The sequence below is a fragment of the Eubalaena glacialis genome, chromosome 6, assembly GCF_028564815.1.
Source record: "Eubalaena glacialis isolate mEubGla1 chromosome 6, mEubGla1.1.hap2.+ XY, whole genome shotgun sequence".
In the NCBI taxonomy this organism is placed as follows: Eukaryota; Metazoa; Chordata; class Mammalia; order Artiodactyla; family Balaenidae; genus Eubalaena; species Eubalaena glacialis.
This window is the reverse complement of record NC_083721.1, coordinates 142,065,294-142,086,166: the sequence shown is the minus strand read 5'-3', so window position 1 is coordinate 142,086,166 and position 20,873 is coordinate 142,065,294. Positions and strand designations below refer to the sequence as shown.

The 20,873-nt window shown below is 49.6% G+C and overlaps 1 protein-coding gene across 2 annotated transcripts in view; it reads left to right on the top strand.

Moving 5' to 3' along the window:
* Positions 1–20,873, top strand: part of COLQ (collagen like tail subunit of asymmetric acetylcholinesterase) — a 64,911-nt gene that overhangs the window by 15,739 nt on the left and 28,299 nt on the right. The window contains exons 2-3 of one of the 2 annotated variants that reach the window (XM_061194704.1): positions 18,568–18,680; positions 19,799–19,900. In XM_061194704.1, the coding sequence (XP_061050687.1) occupies positions 18,568–18,680; positions 19,799–19,900 (215 nt within the window). The remainder of the gene's footprint in view (positions 1–18,567; positions 18,681–19,798; positions 19,901–20,873) is intronic. The other variant, XM_061194705.1, reaches the window with a different exon arrangement.

The following is a 20,873-nucleotide window of genomic DNA, read 5'->3' as shown; positions in this document are numbered from 1 at the left end:
GCTTGAAAAGAGCAAAGGCCATGTGAGGACACAGGGAGAAGGTAGCCATCTGCAAGCCAAGGAGGGAAGCCTTGGAAGAAACCGAACCTTCTGACACCTTTGTCTTGGACGTCTAGCTTCCCAAACTGTGAAAAATGTATTTCTGTTATTTCAGCCGCCCAGGTACTTTGCTATGTCAGCCCTAGCAAACAAATACACCCAGGACATAGATTCTGCAGTCATTATCATTTTGCTATATTTACTCTATCCTCCATCTGTTTATCCACCTTATTTTATTCGATGAATTTCAAAATGAGTTGCAGATCCCTTGCCCACCTTGAAGAGTAAACTATTCAACAGAGAAAGTAAATGCACACATGACTGAACCCTCTCTGCGGCCAGGATAGTCAGGGAGGTCGGACTGCATTTACCAAACAGGAAACTAGGACCCGAAGATGAGTGATCATGAGGTTTGGTTAGAAAGACATGGGACTGGGTGTTGGAAACGCCTCCAAGCCCAGCTGACTGGGACACACCTGCGTTTTTCTGAGGTTCCCTGCTCATTCTCGCCAGCTGGTGAGGGTGTGGGGCAAGGTCACCACTTTGTGCTGGTCACCTCCAGAAGTCTCCAGGGTCAGACATCTGGATTCAGCTGATGTCTTCAATTCAAGACATCTGGCCAACTACCTACCGGCTGTGTGTGACCTCAGGCGTATCCTTAGATCTTGACCATCATCTGGAGACGAGGCTGACTGATGATACTGATATCACCATGTGCAGTGGTTGTGGGGACCAGGGAAGGGTACCGAATGCTCACGAATGTTCCTGTGGCTGGCGCTTCACCCCTGGTTGGGGTAATGCCACCTGCTGTGACAAACAAACGCCAACACGTCAGTGACTTCGTCTAGTCAAAATTCATTTTCTGCTCGCCCGAGAGTCCAGTGGCCCTGGTTGGGGGTGGCCGGCCTCCTCACTGGCATCCAGAGATGCAGGCCCTTTCCGTCCTGGCTCCAGCATCGCCCAGGGCTGGAGTCTTCTGCATCCAGGCAGAACCATCGGTGGGAAGAGTCATGTAGCCACACGGCCCAGCTACCCTCACTGTGGGGGAGCTGGGCAGCGCCACCGCTTCTCAGGGATTGCGCTGGCCTGTGGGGTGGCGGGGAGCACACATTCTGGGGGAGTTCCAGCCTTCTCCTCACAGCCCCAACTCTGAGGAGGTCCTGGGATGTAAAGTCAGCGGCTGGGGGTTAAGAGTAGAGAGAGCCAGCCGCCAGGGAAGGGCCAGGTCGGAGGGGAGCTGCCTGGCCCACAAGAGCAGGGAAAGCAGCAGGAGCGGGGAGGGCGGTCTGACGGGGAGCCATCCCCGGGCCTGGGGAAGCGGCCACCAGGAGGCCACCTTCTCCCAGGGCTGCACGAGAGTCCTGTTGAACTCTGACCCCAGTCCTAGCCGTGTGGCCTGGACCAATCTGAAATGTACAGATTTCTCCTCTGTAAATCGAGGGTAATCGTACTCTGAGGATTCAGTGCGATAATGCGTGGGATGTGCTGAGTCCGGTGTTGTCATTGTTTCATGGATTTTGCTAAACAAGGCCCAGCAAGTAAGCGGCGCAGATGCCACTCCTTTCTCTCATCTCTGGGAGGCAATACCAATAAGTCGTGACCCTCTTTCCTCAGAGTCCTTCTTAACACAGTGTTCCAGGAAATCTGCACCAATCGTTGGCGTTAGCAGATGATATGAAAACTCTTTGCCCTCCAGAGGCTACACCGTGGGCCTTTTTGTCTCCATCCTGGTGGCATAGCAAGGGCTTGACACGTAGTACGTGTTCAATAAGTGTTTGTGGCTGAAGTAGGATCTGTTACAGGGCTCTGCTGTGGGCAAAACATTGGATCTGTGTCAAAGAAAAAATGATTCTGATGCTTGTTGAAAGAGTAAGGGAGACCTTGATGGAGACTATTGCTGTGGGTGGCAAGACTCTCTCAAGAGGGGAGAGAGATTGGGCTCAATTCTGAATTGAACAGGAACAAGTAGGGATTTGTAGTCAAGGAGCAGGTTGAGGGGTTGGTAGATGGAAAATTACCAAGAGACCTCAAGGGTAGGGGGATCTTGCTAAAGCCACTTAACAGGATTCTCGCTGAAGGCAGGCCAAGTGATAAGGTATCAGGGGTGGGGGAGGTGAGCAATTTGATCAGATATCAAGGGTGAACAGATATCAAGGGTGGCGATTCTCTCTAAACTGACTTAGCAGGCTTCTTGCTAAAACTGGACTCAGCAAGGAAGCCCAAGGTGGGGGCCTGGTTCAGAGCCTAACCAAAGTTTGGTCAAGGAGAGCGTGTCTGGCAGTGAGAAGACAGACCCCAGGTCCTCCAGCCTACTTCTGGGGAGTCTGAGTCCTTGGGGAGGGTGCCGAGTTAGCCAGGCCACACAGCCTCTCTGGGCAGCAGGGGTGGGAGACACGACCAGGGGAAGATACAAAGCAGACTCCACTTTGGGGGACTCAGCAGGAAACAGGCCTGCATGTGGCAGCAGTGGGGACAGGGGTGCTGGCCTGGTGCCTGGGAGGCAGTATTCCAGAAAGGCCTTCTGGCCTGGGTGATGAATCCCAGAGCTGCAATTAAGACAAAATACTGTGAATATGACACCTGCTGACAGCTGGAGGAAGGCCCCGGAAACTTTTACTATGAATTAGATTTTGCAGGCAGCTCTGCTGGGTGAGCTGGTGCTTGGGCCAACAAGAGGCTGCATCGAGGGCAAGGACTGCTCTCCAGGGGAGAGGAGAGGAGAGTCTTAGGAGCCACCTCCCCTGGGAGAAACCAGGGCTGGAATGGGCTTAGAGTGCATCTGGTCCAATGCTCCCATTTACATTTGGGAAAACCAACACCCAGTACGGATGTGAGTTCTCCAAGGTCACACCGCAAGTTACTGGCCACACAGGACTGGAGGCCAGGACTCCTGATCTCAAGCTGGCACGCTTGGCTGAGGGGCAGTTAGGCAGTGAGCGCACCTCCAGGCATTTGACTTAAGGAAATTCAACTGCTAGTGCCTGGAGAGACGGAGACAGAGAATGAGACCAAGTTAGAGACAGCGAGACAGAGAGACAATGGGATCGAGGCAGGAAAGAGAGTCGCAGAAAGAGGGAGACAGAAAGAGACATTGGTGAGCCTGAGACATTAGGTTGGCAGTAGAGACGCGGACACCTGCAGGGCTGGACAGGACCTCAGTGATCCTCTAGTCAACCACCTTCGTTCTGAGAATCATGAAACAAAGTTATAGCTGAGTGGTTTACTTGTGTAAACCTTTCGAGGAGAAGTTTGATGCGGAATGGTAAAAAAATAAATGCTTCAGGTACTTAAAATGGCAAAACTTCCGTCTCTAAGGGTTTTTGAAATGAGGCTTGAAAAATTGATGAGCTGTAGTAACAGGCCCTGGCACCGGGGGATCTGGGTAAATGTGACGCAGAAGACCTTTCTGCCCTGGGCTGGGTTTCAGGACTCCGTGCCCTCTGTGCTGTCTTCCCTGATGTTTCTGCGAACAGAGGGAAATGCTCCAGAGAAGGAACAGAGCCTAACCCTCTCCTCCCTCATTCCTCCCATCATGGTACCAGCAGATATATATACTTTTTAATATTTATTTATTTATTTATTTATTTATTTATTTATTTTGGCTGCACTGGGTCTTAGTTGTGGCATGCGGGATCTTTTAGCCACAGCATGCGGACTTCTTAGTTGAGGCATGTGAACTCTTAGTTGCAGCATTTAGTTGTGGCATGCATGCGGTATCTAGTTCCCCAAGCAGGGCTTGAACCCGGGCCCTCTGCACTGGGAGTGTGGAGTCTTACCCACTGGACCACCAGGGAAGTTCCCCAGCAGATCTTCTCTACTTTCAAAGCATAGCTCAGATGCCACCTCTTCCAGGAAGCTTTCCCTGATTTCTCACTTGTATCCCCTGCCCCAACTGGTACCCATCACTTCTTCTTATAAATCCCTCCAGACACCCCAGCCCCATGTTAGCCGCTTTTATTTTTCCACCTCGTACAAGTTATCTATGAAAATGTTGATAAAAGAGCCCCTATTCTGTGCTAGGAACTCCAAAAGCCTTGCTCTAATCCTTACAACGAATGAGCTAGGTGAGTTTCACCATACCCACTCGACAGGTAAGTAAGCCAAGACTCTGAGAGAGTGAGTAACTTCCTCAAGTTCAGATGGCCAGTAAGTGGCAAAAGCAGGGCTGCAGCCCAAGTTTGCCTGACTCTAGGGCCTGTACTCTTTACACAACACTGACTGAGACGTTCCGAGGGCAGGGACTGTGTCTAGTCATTGTGTCTTGCAGGCTTTTGGCACTCACTCACTGTGTATGTCTGAATGAATGAAACAGCAGATGAATGAATGAATACAAGAAGTATGCTTTCTTTTGAAGGTTGTAGCTCAGTGGTCGGCAAACTACAGCCTGGGGGCCAAATCCAGCTTGCCTCCTATTTTTGTAAATAAAGTTTTATTGCAACACGGCCACACGCATTCCTACCTGTGTTGTCTATGCTGCTTTCATGCACCACGGCAGAGTTGCATTGCAGCAGAGGCCATGAGGCCCGTAGAGTCTAAAACACTATCCGGCCCTTTCCAGAAAAAGTTTGCCAACTCCTGCTATAGCTCATGGTCCTTACCAAGCTGGTTAAAACAGCACTGCTTACTGCTTTTATGATCTAGAATATTCTGTATGTTTGTGCGCATGCTTGTGCATTGGGTGCCTATAAAGTGTCAGACAGATTTCCACATGTATCTGGTATATGTCACTTAATCATTTTACAGGGAAGCTTCATCCAAAAAAGTTTGCCTCATGGGCCCTTTGGAAATATATATATAAATACATATTAAAAAAATTAAGTTTAGCTTTGTTGCCAGCACTGGCATAGATGTGGTGAAGCAACAGACCTTCCCTGGAGCGGAGGCGGGCAGACTCCCCCCCACCCCACTCCCATCGCGGCTGGGGTGACAGTGAGGATGGCCCTGTGAGGCTTGCCAGAGTGCAAAGCAGCCTGTTTAACGTGTTACCCTCCATTTCCCCTCTGCTGCAGGGGCATCAGTATCCTGGGCTCCAGCCCCACCTCCTCCCCTGGGTTCTCCCTGGGGAACTCTTCCTCTCCCAAGCCACCCCCAGTGCATCCTCCTGAGAGACCAGAGCTCTGCCTCCCGTTCCTGCTCCCGGGAGCTCAGGACTGGCCTCCGGACCCCTGGCATCTGGGGCAGAAGCGACACCAAAGCAGGGATTGGCCGACTCCTACCCCAAATGCCCAGCAGACCAGGCGCTGGGAGCGCTGGGGGCGTGACAAATCTCAGCCAGCCTCCAGCGGGTGTCCCCGGGCCAGTCCGCCGGGGCCTTGCCCATGATGACGGGCCCATCCCTCAGCCTCACTCACCTGCTCACCATTTTAGGACTGCTCTGTTACTCAGCTTGCTGCTTGGGTGAGTTGTGTGAGTGTGTGTGTGTGTGTGTGTGTGTTGTTTTGGAAAAAAGACTCTTGGAAAGCAAACTTGTTCTGGAGGTTTCAGCAGCCTTTAAATTTTAAACTCCTCTGCCAGTGTTGGAATTGCAACGTAAAGGGGTTTGACATTGGAGTTGATGGGGATCTTGGCGCACGTGTGTGTGTGTGTGTGTGTGTGTGTGTGTGTTTATGTGTGTGTGACCTTGAGGGGCAGGCTGGCAGCTGCTGCTCCCTTGGCTTTGAAGTAGCATGGTGTTCTGTGGTCCGGGCCACCCTGGCACCGGGTGGCCAAGACACTCTCCATCTTCCTCCAGGCTGGCTGTCAGCTCCAGGCTGGGCCATGCAGCTCACTGTCATCCCAGGGGCAAATGTCTTCTCTGTAGGCTGTGTCCTCACCTGCCCCCCAGGCCTGCTCAGTCAAATCGCAAGACAGCAAACTCCTAACATGGTCTTTCAGAGGAGTTCAAATACCTTCAAGCTCTAGGATCAGAATATTTTTCTCAAGGTGTATGTGGTATGAGTGGGGTTGGTGTGAGGAAAGTTGTAAGGTGCAGCCTTCTCTGGAATCTGTGAATCGGGGAAAACCAGGCGAACTGACGCTGGTCAGGGTGAGAACTTGGCTGTAGCTGAGCCATCTGACTCACGGTCAGAACCCTCAGTGATGCCACGAGCGTGTGCCCTCACCTCTCCTCTCCTCGGGCTCTTGCGAGCGCAAGTTCCAACAGGCAGGGGAGGCCCAGAGCGGAGGGGGCGGAAGTAATGAGCCCTAGCAGCTGTGGAGCAGTTAGTGCGTGGCTGCACCTGTAATTTTCCCAACCTGCAAAGGCAGGATGTGTGTGTCACGTCTTTCCTTTGCTGCCTTCTAATGACACATTTGCTTGATTTGAGGCGTTGCTGCTTGATGCAAAAAAAGGGGGCAGAAACAGAAAAGGCTGTCTCTAGTGCCCTACTGATGGGCTGGTCTGGTGAGTGAGAGACCCAGAGGGACACAGTGGTGATCCTAGGGTCATATGTGTTAAAAAAGGACTTTGGAGGTGGTTTGGGCCAAATTCCTTGTGGTGCAGATGGGGAGCCTCAGGTTGAAGAAGGGAGTCGCACCGGGTCCCATGGTCACTTGCACCTGGACTCACACTTTGATCCAAGTGCCTATGTTTCCAAGAGTAGGTCAGAGTGAATCACTTTCCAAGGATATGCGCCAGACTCAAGTGCGTAGTTTGTCCAAAGGGCAGAAACAGCATCAACAACAGCAAAAAGAAAAAAACCCAAATGTTTGCCGAAAGCCTGCATTGCACTCAGCATTGTTTCTACCTGTGATGTGGCACTGCAGCGGCCACGCACAAAATGGCTTTGGTGTCTGTAAGTCAGGGCAGGCAGTCCCGAAATTCCATGGGGGTTGGCATTTCCAAGGCAGCTGCCTGGGGCTGAGCCACGTGGGGCACCCAGGTTTCTGCAGGCGCCGTGTACACACACACACACACACACAGGATTGTTTCCATTACAACAGAGCCTCTGGGGCTTTCCAGGCTGGACCCGAGCTCAGACACGATTCCACGGAGGCAGCCTAGTCCGGGGAGACCCGCAGGCCACTCAGATGACACCAAAATAGACATGTGAAGGCCTGTTTTAGTGATTGGGAGGAAGAGGCGAGGGGAAGCTGTTCCCAAACACGTCCACCTGATGGAAATATTCTGAGCTGGAATGAGCTGGAAATAAACTAGACGGCGCTAAAAACAAACCTCTCCAGGGAGCTGGGGGGCAGGCAGAAATAGATGGTCCTCACCTGCTGAAAATGAAGTGGGGGGAGGGGGAGGGGACAGAGGGAGGGGGAGGGGTGGACAATGCAGTAGCCTCAGCAGGGGAGGCAACTGATAGTGTGTCTTCCCTAAGGGAGCTCCAGCCTCCAGGAGGGAGTGATGGAGGGACGGCTCTAAGGAGCCAGTGTCTTTCATCAGTGGAGGCTGCAGAGGGTGCGGACTGCAGGAAGCACTGGGGCCCTATATGGTCTGGAAACAGGAGTGATGAGAAGTGCGCCTTCGGCACGCGGACCTGCCGCCCCCCAGGTGCCCCTGGCTGGGAGAGGCCGTGCGGAGAACCACAGCTCAGCCCTCGCTGAGGCCCAACCGAGGCGAAGGAGAGGCTGCAGCTGGGGCCGGGGAAGGGCTCTGGAGAGCTCCCCGCCTGCCCCAGGCCAGCTGCAGCAGCTTACACTCTAGGAGAGAAACTTGGAGAAACGGGGAGAGGAGTGCCATTGCTGACTTGCTGACATCAAGTCTTGTAACAACACAGCGACCCGGCTGCCTGCCCTCCGGCTCGGCCACGGCTCCTCTTGTTGGACACAGACAACCTCACAGAACGACAGCCGACAGGGCCACTCTGTGACCGTGATGGATCAAGATAAAAGCAAGGCTACTCTGTCACCATGCCAGACACGGACACAACAAGACTATCCCCCAGCCAGCGGGCCCCCTGTCCTTGCTCACGTGGGAAACTGTGCTGCTGCTTTATGCCCACAGCTCCTGTCTCCTCTTCTTCTGGATGAGAATTAAGATGTAGCCACAGGACTTCCCTGGTGGTCCAGTGGTTAAGAATCTGCCTGCCAATGCAGGGGACACGGGTTCAAGCCCTGGTCTGGGAAGATCCCACATGCCGCGGAGCAACTAGGCCCGTGAGCCACAATTACTGAGCCTGCGTGTCTGGAGCCTGTGCTCCGCAACAAGAGAGGCCGCGACAGTGAGAGGCCTGCGCACCGCAATGAAGAGTGGCCCCCACTTGCCGCAACTAGGGAAAGCCCTCGCACAGAAACGAAGACCCAACACAGCCAAAAATAAATAAATTAAAAAAAAGATGAGCTAAAAAAAAAAAAAAGTAACTAGGATTAAAAAAATAAACTTGTTATTTAATATGGTAATAAAGTGTTTAAAAAAAAAAAAAAAGATGTAGCCACAGGACTTCCCTGGTGGTCCAGTGGTTAAGAATCTGTCTGCCAATGCAGGGGACACGGGTTCGAGCCCTGGTCCGGGAAGATCCCACATGCCGCAGAGCAACTAAGCCCGCAAGCCACAACTTCTGAGCCCGAGTGCTGCAACTACTGAAACCTGCGCACCCAGAGCCTGTGCTCTGCAACAAGAGAAGCCACTGCAATGAGAAGCCCACGTACTGCAACGAAGAGTAGCTCCCGCTCGCCACAACTAGAGAAAGCCCAGGCGCAGCAATGAAGACCCAACACAGCCAAACAAACAAATAAATAAATAAATTTATTTTTTTTTTTAAAAAAAGATGCAGTCATAGACTAACCCTCATGTCCTGACAGCAGCCAGTCCAGAGCAAGGCCAGACTTGGCTTCCCCATAAGCTCCCCCCAGCATCACGTAGCAAAAGCCCAACTCCTAGAATAAATCCTTTCTCACCGCCTCTTACCGAGATGCCGACGGGTCCCCTAGTGTGCGTCCTCCCTCATGGCGATGAGGCACTTTCTATCTCAGGTGGTTGTTCCAGGAACCCCTGGCCTTCTTCTTAGCTCCCGCTCTTTATTTCCACACACATGCAGTCATAGTGTCCAGATCAACAGGAAGGACGCTGGAACCAGAGTTCAAATCCTGGCTCTGTTGCTTACTAGCTGTATGACCTTGGGCAAGTTGCTTCACCTCTTTGCCTCAGCTACTGGATCTGTAAAATGGGGATGATGATCATGGTAATAATAGTACTTAACTCTCAGGGTTGCTCTGAGGAGTAGATGAATTTATACGTGTGAAGCATTTAAATGGTGCCTGGCATGTAGTAATTTTAAAAATTAATTCAGCAAACATTTTCGGAATATCCAGTGTATGCCAGGTGCTGTGCTAGACCCTACTGATCAAAACTGACGCCCCTCCTCACAGAGAGCACAAGGAAACACCCCATGGATAAGAGCTAACATGGGGTAAACCCGGAGAAAGCATAGCAGGATCCCTCCGTCTTGGCCTGGGAATCGAGGAAAGCTTCTTGGTGGAGGGTGAACCTGACAGTTCTCGCTGTAGAGTAAGAGTCTCCAGGACGGGGCTGGGTGCGGGAGGGCAGAGTGGGCCCTGAGCAGAGGGCGCGGCAGCTGCCTACAGGCAGGGGCACATTTAGGCACCGCTCTGCCCCCACAAGGCCTAGTCCTGTGCCTGGCAAAGCACAAGCACAGATGAACAAATGTCTCACACTAAAGCTGGAAGCTTTCCTCACAAACCAGTGCCTTCTCTGACTATTCCATCTTAGACTCTGACCACTGTTGCCCCAGGTTCCCTGCAACATCAAAATCACCCTGATCCTTCCTCCTCTTTCACCGCTGCAGTGCACTGACCCCCCAGTTTCTTTCTCCCCAAGATATTTGGCCCCTTCCTTCCGGCCCTCACTGCTTCCATGCCAGTGCAGGCCCTGACAGGATATCTCCACACCCGACCTGCAGCCTGCTCGCTGCCTGCCGTTCTCTGAGCTCTCCTTGCCCACCTTGCCCCTACACCATCTTTCCCAGCACCGTATTGATCCTATTACTCCTTCACTCAGCACCTTCTGTGGCTCCCTACTACATTTTTTTTTTAAATTTATGTTAACCCTCTTATCTATTTATTTATTTTTGCTTGCATTGGTCTTCGTTGCTGTGCGTGGGCTTTCTCTAGTTGCGGCGAGCGGGGGCTACTCTTCGTTGCGGTGCGCGGGCTTCTCATTGCGGTGGCTTCTCTTGTTGCGGAGCACAGGCTCTAGGTGTGCGGGCTTCAGTAGGTGTGGCACGCAGGCTCAGCAGTTGTGGCTCGTGGGCTCTAGAGTGCAGGCTCAGTAGTTGCGGCGCACGGGCTTAGTTGCTCCGCGGCATGTGGGATCTTCCCGGACCAGGGCTTGAACCCGTGTCCCCTGCATCGGCAGGTGGATTCTTAACCACTGCGCCACCAGGGAAGCCGCCCTACTACATTTTGAATAAAGCCCAAACCCTTTGGTGGGGGATCCAAAACTGCATGATCTAGCCCCAAACTAACTTTCCAGCCTTCCTCACCTACGCTTTTCTTTGCAGAACCTCCTCTCCCATTAGACCTACACCTTAAAACTTCTTGCTTTTGTGCTCTATTTAACTTATTTAGAGGGTCTGCCTGCCCTTGCCCCCTTCCAGAGAACCTTCTCCCATAGCCTCAGTGGAGCTGGCAACACACAGATTCTGCTGAAGATTGGGCCTGGTCCCGGGCGGTCTGCACAGCCACCCCAGTGACCTGTCACTTGGCTGGAAAAAATGTGTAGGGCCATCAGAGTCCCCGTCATGGATATTTGAAACAAGAGCCACAAAGGGATGTTCCAGGCAAAATAGATGCTGGAGGTAAAAGATTTGAGGTGAGACTGGGTCAGCCATCGTGCAGTGATGGGGGGAGTAAAGCTACAAAAAAAGACAGGGTGGGTCAGCCTGTGGCAGTTAGTGCCCATCTTGCTCTCATAAAATAAAGGCAGAACCACCTGAGTGAGGATGACACCAGTAAGCAGAGCCAAGAGGTCAGGAGAGACGATTCCTGCTGATGTCATTGAATTCCAGGTACAGCCCTGCCAGAAGCCATCTGCCTGAGGACTTCTTAGTTATGGCCAGCAAGATGGCAGAGTAGAAGGACGTGAGCTCACCCCTTCTTACAAAAACACCGAAATCACAACTGAACAACCATTGACAAAAAAACCGCTGGAACCTACCAAAAAAGATACCGTACATCCAAAGACAAAGAAGAAGCCACAACAAGATGGTAGGAGGGGCGCAATTGCAATAAAATCAAATCCCATACCCGCTGGGTGGGCGACCCACAAACTGGAAAACAATTATACCACAGCAGTTCTCCCACAGGAGTGAAAGTCCTGAACCCCACGTTAGGCTTCCCAGCCTGGGGGTCTGGCAATGGGAGGAGGAGCCCCCAGAGAATCTGGCTTTGAAGGCTAGTGGGGTTTGATCGCAGGAGCTCCACAGGACTGGGGGAAACAGAAACTCCACTCTTGGAGGGTGCACACAAGGTCACATGGGCACCAGGACCCAGGGGAAAAAGCAGTGACCTCTTAAGAGACTGGGACAGACCTACCTGCTAGTATTGGAGGGTCTCCTGTGGAGGCGGGGGGCAGCTGTGGCTCACTGTGGGGACAAAGACACTGGAAGCAGCAGCTCTGGCATGTACTCATTGGCGTGAACCCTCCTGGAGGCCGCCATTTCCTCCCCAAGACCTAGCCCCACCCAACAGCCTATAGGCCCCAGTGCTGGGACGCCTCAGGCCAGACAACCAACAGGGTGGGAACACAGCCCCACCCATCAGCAGACAGGCTGCTTAAAGTCTTCCTGAGCACAGCCCTGCCCACCAGAGGGACAAGACCCAGCTCCACCCACCAGTGGGTAGGAACCAGCCCCTCGCATCAGGAAGCCTGCACAATCCTCTTGGATAGGCTCATCCGCCAGCGGGCAGACAGCAGAAGCAAGAAGAACTACAATCCGTGAGCCTGCAGAGCAGAAACCACAATCACAAAAAGTCAGACAGAATGAAACAGCAGAGGAATATGTCCCAGATGAAGGAAGAAGATAAAACCCCAGAAGAACAAATAAGTAAGTGGAGATAGACAATCTGCCAGAAAAAGAATTCAGAGTAACGATAGTGAAGATGATCCAAGATCTCAGAAAAAGAATGGAGGCACAGATTGAGAAGATGCAAGAAATGTTTAACAAAGACCTAGAAGAACTAAAGAACAAACAAACAGAGATGAACAATACAATAACTGAAATGAAAAATACACTAAGAGGAATCAATAGCAGAGTAACTGAGACAGAAGAACAGATAAGTGAGCTGCAAGACAGAATGGTGGAATTCACTGTCACAGAACAGAATAAAGGGAAAAAGAATGAAAAGAAATGAAGACAGTCTAAGAGACCTCTGGGACAACATTAAATGCACCAACATTTGCATTATAGGGGTCCCAGAAGGAGAAGAGAGAGAGAAAAGACCTGAGAAAATATTTGAAGAGTAATAGCTGAAAACTTCCCTAATATGGGACAGGAAACAGTCACCCAAGTCCAGGAAGCAGAGAGAGTCCCAGGCAGGATAAACCCAAGGAGGAACATGCCAAGACACATAGTAGTCAAACTGACAAAAATTAAAGACCAAGAAAAAATATTAAAAGCAATAAGGGAAAAGCAACAAATAACATACAAGGGAACTCCCATAAGGTTATCAGCTGATTTCTCAGCAGAAGCTCTGCAGGCCAGAAGGGAGGGGCACGATATATTTAAAGTGATGAAAGGCTAGGACCTACAACCAAGAATTCTCTCCTCAGCAAGGCTCTCATTCAGATTCGACGGAGAAATCAAAAGCTTTACAGACAAGCAAAAGCTAAGAGAATTCACCACCACCAAATCAGCTTTGCACCAAATGAACTTCTCTAAGCGGAAAAGAAAAGGCCATGACTAGAAACAAGAAAATTACAAATGGAAAAGCTCGCCAGTAAAGGCAAACATAAAGTAAAAACAGGAAATCATCTGCGCACAAATATGCTATCAAAACCAACAATCGTGAGAAGGGAGAGTACAAGTGCAGGATACTGGAAATGCATTTGAAATTAAAAGACCAGCAACTTAAAACAATCTTGTTTATATACAGACTGCTATATCAAAACCTCATGGTAACTGCAAACCAAAAATCTACAATAGATACGCACACAAAAAGGAAAAAGGAATCCAAACACAACACTAAAGTTAGTCGTCAAATCACAAGAGAAGAGAACAAAAGAGGAAGGGAAGGAAAAGGACCTGCAAAAACAAATCCAAGAAAATGACAATAGGAACATACATATCGATAATTACCTTAAATGTAAATGGATTATATGCTCCAACCAAAAGACATAGATAGGCTAGGTGAATGGATACAAAAACAAGACCTGTATATATGCTGTCTACAAGAGACCGACTTCAGATCTAGGGACACATACAGACTGAAAGTGAGGGGATGGAAAAAGGTATTCCATACAAATGGAAGTCAAAAGAAAGCTAGAATAGCAATACTCATATCAGACAAAATAGACTTTAAAATAAAGACAGTTACAAGAGACAAAGAAGGGCACTGCATAATGATCAATGGATCAATCCAAGAAGAAGATATGACAATCGTAAATATATATGCACCCAACAGAGGAGCACCCCAATATATAAGGCAAATGCTAACAGCCATAAAACGAGAAATCAATAGTAACACAATAATAGTGGGGGACTTTAACACCCCACTTGCATCAATGTACAGATCATCCAGGCAGAAGATCAATAAGGAAACATAGGCCTTAAATGACACATTAGACCAGCTGGACTTGATTGATATTTATTGAGCCCTCTACCCAAAAGCCACAGAATACACATTCTTCTCAAGTGCACATGAAACATTCTCCAGAATTGATCACATGCTGGGCCACAAAGGAAGCCTTGGTAAATTTAAGAAAATTGAAATCATATCAAGCATCTTTTCTGACCACAACACTATGAGATTAGAAATCAACTACAAGAAAAAAACTGTAAAAAACACAAACATGTGGAGGCTAAACAATATGCTGCTGAACAACCAATGGATCACTGAAGAAATCAAAGAGGAAATAAAAAAAAGACAGGGTGAACAGATGCACAGAAGGAAGCATAAGAGAGGAGAGGGGGAAAGGAGGAGGGGGAGGTGGAGAGGAGGGAGGGGAGAGAGGGAGAGAGAGGAGGTGGGAGGGGGGAGAGGAGAGAGGGGAGGGAGGGGAAGGACAGGGGAAGAAAGAGGACAGGGGAGGAGAAGACGATTACCAGGAGTTTCAGTTCCTGCTCTTCCTAACATTTGTCAGCTTTACGATAAACCTCCCTTTTCTCCCACCTGAGCCGGTGTGAATGAACTTCTGCTTCTGGCAAAGTGGCCTGAATAGAACGTTGTCTCTACCTGCTGTTCCTCCCTCCCCCTGGGGGTCCTTCCTCCTCCATCACCCCTGCCCCATCCAGTCGTTCAAGGCCTAGCTCTAGTGCCCCTGACTGCCCTAGACAGTTCCTGGGTCTGGAAGACTTCCTGTCTGAATCTTCCCCAATCTTCTAGAACTAGCAGGAATGCCACCTTCTCCAGAAAGGCTCCCATGCCCCTCCCAGCTGGTCATCACCTCTTCCTTGCTTCTCTGAATTCCCTCAGTTCCTTGTTAACTTACCTGGCCTGGGACAGATGCTGCTTTTGTTGGGAACCAGATTCTGTGGACTGTTCATGACCAAGCCCGTCTCCAAACATGGGATAAGCCAACAGTTTCTAATGGGGCCATTTGTTTTATTTTGTTTGTTTGTTGTTTTTTTATTTTATTTTTTTTGTTTTTAATTCTTTATTTTATTTATTTATTTTTGGCTGTGTTGGGTCTTCATTTCTGTGCAAGGGCTTTCTCTAGTTGCGGCGAGCGGGGGCCACTCTTCATCGCGGTGCACGGGCCTCTCACTATCGCGGCCTCTCTTGTTGTGGAGCACAGGCTCCAGACGCGCAGGCTCAGTAGTTGTGGCTCACGGGCCTAGTTGCTCCACAGCATGTGGGATCTTCCCAGACCAGGGCTCGAACCCGTGTCCCCTGCATTGGCAGACAGATTCTCAACCACTGCGCCACCAGGGAAGCCCTATTTTTTTAATTTTTATTGAAGTATTTTATTGAATTATAAAGTTGTGCTAGTTTTTGGTATACAGCAAAGTGATTCATTTCATATATATATATATGTATGTGTGTGTGTGTATATATATATATATATATATATATATCAGATTCTTTTCTATTATGGTTTATTACAGGATATTGAATACAGTTTCCTGTGCTATACAGAAGGACCTTGTTGTTTATCCACTTTATATATAGTAGTTTGTATCTGCTAATCCCAGACTCCTAATTTATCCCTCCCACATCTTTCCCCTTTGGTAACCATAAATTTGTTTTCTATGTCTGTGAGTCTGTTTCTGTTTTGTAAATAAGTTCACTTGTATCATTTTTTTAGATTCCACATATAAGTGATATATTTGTCTTACTCTGACTTACTTCACTTAGTATGATAATCTCTATGTCCATCCATGTTGCTGCAAATGGCATTATTTCATTCTCTTTTATGGCCGAGTAGTATTCCATTGTATATATGCACCACATCTTCTTTATCCATCCATCAGTGGACATTTACGTTGCTTCCATGTCTTGGCAATTGTAAATAGTGCTGCAATGAACGTATGGGTGCATGTATCTTTTTGAATTAGAGTTTTATCTAGGTATATACCCAGGAGTGGGATTGCTAGATCACACGGTAGCTCTATTTTTAGCTTTTTAAGGAAACTCCATACTGTTCTCCATAGTGGCTGTACCCATTTACATTCCCACCAACAGTGTAGGAGGGTTCTCTTTTCTCCACACCCTCTCCAGCATTTGTTATTTGTAGACTTTTTGATGATGGTCATTCTGACTGGTGTGAAATGGTGCCTCATTGTAGTTTTGATTTGCATTTCTCTAATAAGTAGTGACGTTAAGCATCTTCTCATGTGCCTATTGGCCATCTGGATGTCTTCTTTGGAGAAATATCTATTTAGGTCTTCTGCCCATGTTTTGATTGGGTTGTTTGTTTTTTTGTTGTTGAGCTGTATGAATTGTTTGTGTATTTTGGAAATTAATCCCTAGTTGGTTGCATCATTTGCAAATATTTTCTCCCATTCTGTATGTTGTCTTTTTGTTTTGTTTATGGTTTCCTTTGCTGTGCAAAAGCTTATTAGTTTGATTAAGTCCCGTTTGTTTATTTTTGCTTTTATTACTATTGCCTTGGGAGACTGACCTAAGAAAACATTGCTACAATTTATGTCAGAGAGTGTTTCGTGGGGCCACATTGGAAATTTTCATTTTCAGTTGTCACAGTGGCTGAGGTGAGAGGTTTCCTGCAAAGAGTAGGACAGAATCATACATAAAGAGTGGTTCCATGTCCCCCATGACTCTGAATTGTCACATGGAAGATACATACCCTTTATAATTATCTCATCCTAGAAACTAATTCTCTTTGACATCAAATTTGTTGAACGGTTGTAGTATGAAACTGAGTTTTCTGAGACTACAACTGCTGAGTAATGACTGTGCTTTGTTTGGTTGGGATTTTACCCAGTGTTTTTCATCATTTGAGAAAATCACATTGCACAGCGGGCACATCACTTGAAGCATTTGTGTTGCCTCTACTGCACCTTGTGTTCGTAGCTGTTACATTCACTGCGGTTTCACATATAGGTGCAAGCATCTAACTACATCATCATGTTTCCTGATGTGCTAGTGCCTGACCACTTATAGTCAAAATATGCATTTTTATATCATAAATCACTTTTCTGAGAGTTCTCTTTTATATTATATTCAGAGCATTATATTGATTTTTTAATTGTATAGGTATGTTGTATTATTTGTGAATTTCATTTTAGGATAACAAAGGGGTCTTTAAAAATATTCCTTACCAATGGGGGCATTGCGTCTGAGGGTGCTGAGGACCATTGGCCCTGCCAGTGGATGCTCCTCTGCTGGGTGTGAGGGTGTGGGTGGGCTCAGGGCGGTGATTCCCGGGGCGCTGGAGCTGACACAAGCCGCCCCACACCAGGTGCCTTCTGGGGAGCACGTTTTGGTTGCCTGATGTGTGAGGCAAGTCCTGGATCACAGGGTGGAAAGAGAAGGCGAGCACTGTCCCCTGGGAGACAAGACTGAAAACTGGGTTCAGGGCAAGAGGAGTGCAGGGGGTGGGGGGAAACCCGCCCATGTTCTGTGAGATCAGAGGTTTGGAGAAAGGGTGGAGATGGAGGTGCCATCACGAGACCAAAACTGGGAGCTGGAAAATTACAGCTTTGGGCGATTATGGATCTCACTGCTATGAATGTTCTAGTACGTGTGTTGGGTGAACATGCACTCACTTTTCCATCGGTAAACACCTAGGAGTGAGTTGTTGAGCTATTGTATGTGCCTATATTCAGCTTTAGTAGACAATGCCGAGAGTTTTCCAAAGAGGTTGAAGCAATTTTCACTCCCACCAGCCAATGGATGAGCGTTCTGGTTGCTCCACATCCTACCCGACATTTGTTATTTTCTGTCCTTTTCAGTTTAGGCACTCTGGTGGGTGTGTAGAGGTGTCAACCCAGTGTGCAGCAGCAGCAGGATGGACAAATAGGTTGTGGCCGTGTCCTGAATAGGAACCTATTCAGCAGCATAACAACGACAAGCAATGACCAGGAAGCCCCTCACAGACACGATGCAGAGCGAAAGAAGGACACAAGAATTCACGTTCATATAAAGTTCAAATACAGGCACAAGGACTCCCCAGGGCTAGCAGCCAGGGTGGTGGGCAGGGAGCAGTGCAGAGACTCGACAGGAGCTGAAGGGGCTTCTAGAGGCCAGGGAGTTCTGTGTCTCCACCCAGGTGCTGGCTTCTAGGGTGTGTCCACTTGGCAGGAATCCAGTGGGCTGTACACTTAGGATCCGTGTCCTTTCTGCCAGGTACACTTCAACACTGAACATGTACTAACATTGAACACGGGCATGTGACAAGGAAGCTGTAAGTATCCAGGGCCCTCTCTTCATCTCCTCACACCTGTGTCTGGAGACATTAAACCTTAGCTCTCCAATGAGCATGGGTGACCTCGAATGTCTGTGTAGAGTCTGGAGTCAAATCTATGTTTGAAATCCTGGCTCTGGGTCTGATCAGTGCTGCCCCCAGCCCTGCTGCCTCCCGTCTCAGAAGAGTTCCTTCTGGGCACAGTATCAAGGGTATTTACAGACACTGCCTTCTCCCCAACTGTTGGGGGCACCTTATGAGTAAGTTTGAACTTGGCCTTCCTTGTCCCATCTACAGAGTGACCAGTCAGTGTCTGGAGAAGGAGTCCTGGACCTCGTGATGGTCACAGTGGCCGCACCATCTGTTCATTTATCCAGTGAAGGCAGGGGAGGGCTAGGTCAGGTACAGGCAGGAGGTGCGCTCACACCCAGCAGCCTGGAAATGAGACTCGGATGTCTGGAATGAGACTCAGAAATGAGACGTAGTCTTCCCGGGTGTGGTGGACACCCAGAGGCCCTAGCGCTGACCCCACGCTAATGGGCATTGTTTTCTCTGAACAGCCCTTCCCGGCCTGGATCAGAAGAAGCGTGGCGGCCACAGAGCATGCTGCCTGCTGACCCCCCCGCCACCCCCTCTGTTCCCACCACCGTTCTTTAGAGGGGGCCGAAGTCCGGTGAGTAGCTTTGGGCTCGTGAGAGAGCAGAAATGCAGGTCCCAGGGCCGCCACACATCCCACCTTTTCCCCCACTGCTCAGCGGGAGTCTGTCCGGAGGGATCTAGCTCTCTGCCCTCATGTGGCAGGTGGAGCCCAGATTGGACATTTAGCTGTTTCTGGTATGTGTCTGTTCTCCCACCGCCTTAAACAAGTGATGGAGGGAAATGCTTCTCAGCAGGGAATTGGACTTGGCAAAGTGTCCCGTCCTCTCAAAAACATTGAGGTGAATTTATAACTTTCTGGGCTCCTATCAGTGGCTCGGACATGGAATTTTCCCTTCTGTCTTTCTTCTCCCCTAGTGCTTGTGATATTCCCTTCCACAGCCCGAAATGAACTTACACCATATCCATGAGGTGACACAGGACACAGTCCTGTGAGAGGGAACGGAAGTGGGGAGAGAGGAAAAGGTGAGGAAAGAACAGGATCGGAGAAGCTGACCTAGAAGACAACTGGCCAGGGCGTTTCAGGGATTTGAGATGCTCAGATCTTTCCAGAACCTCTTACACCTGTACCCTCCAGTACAGTAACCACTGGCCCTATGTGACCAGCTCCAGTTGAGATGTGCTGAGTGTAAAATACACATTTGGATGCATCTTATAAGAATGTAAAATATCTCAGTAATTTTTTTACATTGAATATACATTGAAGTAATAATACTTGGGATATATTGGGTAAGATAAAATACTTATTAAAATTAATTTCACTTGTTTCCTTTTACCTTTTTTATGTGGCTACCAGGAAATTTTGAACTATATAGGTGTCTCGCATTGGTGGCTCACATTTTATTTCTCTTGGATGGTGCTGTCCTGGACATTGGATAAAAGGCCCCTGAGTGAACTTCCTAACTCCATCCGAGAGGTCATTATCTCTCTGTAATCCATTCAGACCAGGTTCATCTCAGAGCAGATGAGAGAATGGAAACTGGGGACCCAGAGGTCGCCTTCTTGAGACGCCCACTGGGGTGTCAGGGAACCGCCAGCCTCAGGGGCTAGGCTATAGAACAGGTCTGTGTCCAGGAGGTGACCCTTCTCTGTCCCCCAAGTCTGACCTGTAACCTGTGTCGCTTTGCCTTGAAGCTTCTCTCCCCAGACATGAAGAATCTCGTCCTGGAACTGGAGACCACACGGCCCCCATGCGTGCAAGGGTCGCTCAGCTCCCCCAGGCCTCCAGGGCCCCAGGTCGGTGCATCCCCCAGGCCCTACCCCACTGTCCTCTGTTCAGAGCAGGGATGCCCTCTGGGCAGAGCTGCCCCTTTTCAGGTGACATGGGGTTGTCTTCCTGCCCTGGAGGAACCACATGGACAGAACACATGTTCATCTCTGGGGGATTCTGCCTCCCAGCTTTGACGTCCTCCTCCACACAATGGGGATAATAACTTCCCTTGCAGTACTGGATTTGCGGGGGTGACCAAGTGAGCTGCTTGGTTGCTTGGTCACCCCCCAAAGTGGTGATAATGGGTGTGGTTATTATCATAGTTATCATCAGACAAACACTGGATGACAATGTGACCGTTGACCCCCCCCAGTGGACCCAGAGGTACCTGCATTCAGGCCAGAAAAATGGAGGTAACAGGGAACTTGTTACCCTGGGCTCAGTTTGGCCCCCAGATACTGGCACCAAGTAGCTCACCTCTCCCCACCAAAGCTCAAGTAAGAGTGAGGAACAGGCAAAATGCCAGAGAAAGGATTTTCTAGGCAGACAAAGAGTACCCTCCAGAGACCCTGCCTCATGGACTCCTGGGCCCTCTGGCCGGCCCGGGAGAGGGGGTCCATCGAGGAGGAGCATCCCTCAGCCTGAGGTCTGGGCCTGCCATGGGGACGGGAAGGAGGAATTATGTCGCCCTTCCTGGGGAACCCCTCCTGTGGCTTTCCATCATGGGAAGAAGACGAAGACAAACCTCCTCACCCTGGGGGCAAAGCCCCACACGCGGGGGCCCGTAGCTCCCGCATCAGCTCAAACGACCACCACCGCCCACCCAATGCAGCCGCAGCGCACCTCTTGAGTCCTCAAGCACCCGAAGCTCGTTCCAGCCTTAGGGCCTTGAGGCTTGTGGCTCCGGCCGTGTGGAACGCTCTGCCTTCTGATTTTCACCACGGCCAGCTCCTCTGTCCCTCAGCGCTCAGTGTGCCCGCCACCTCCTCAGACACGTCG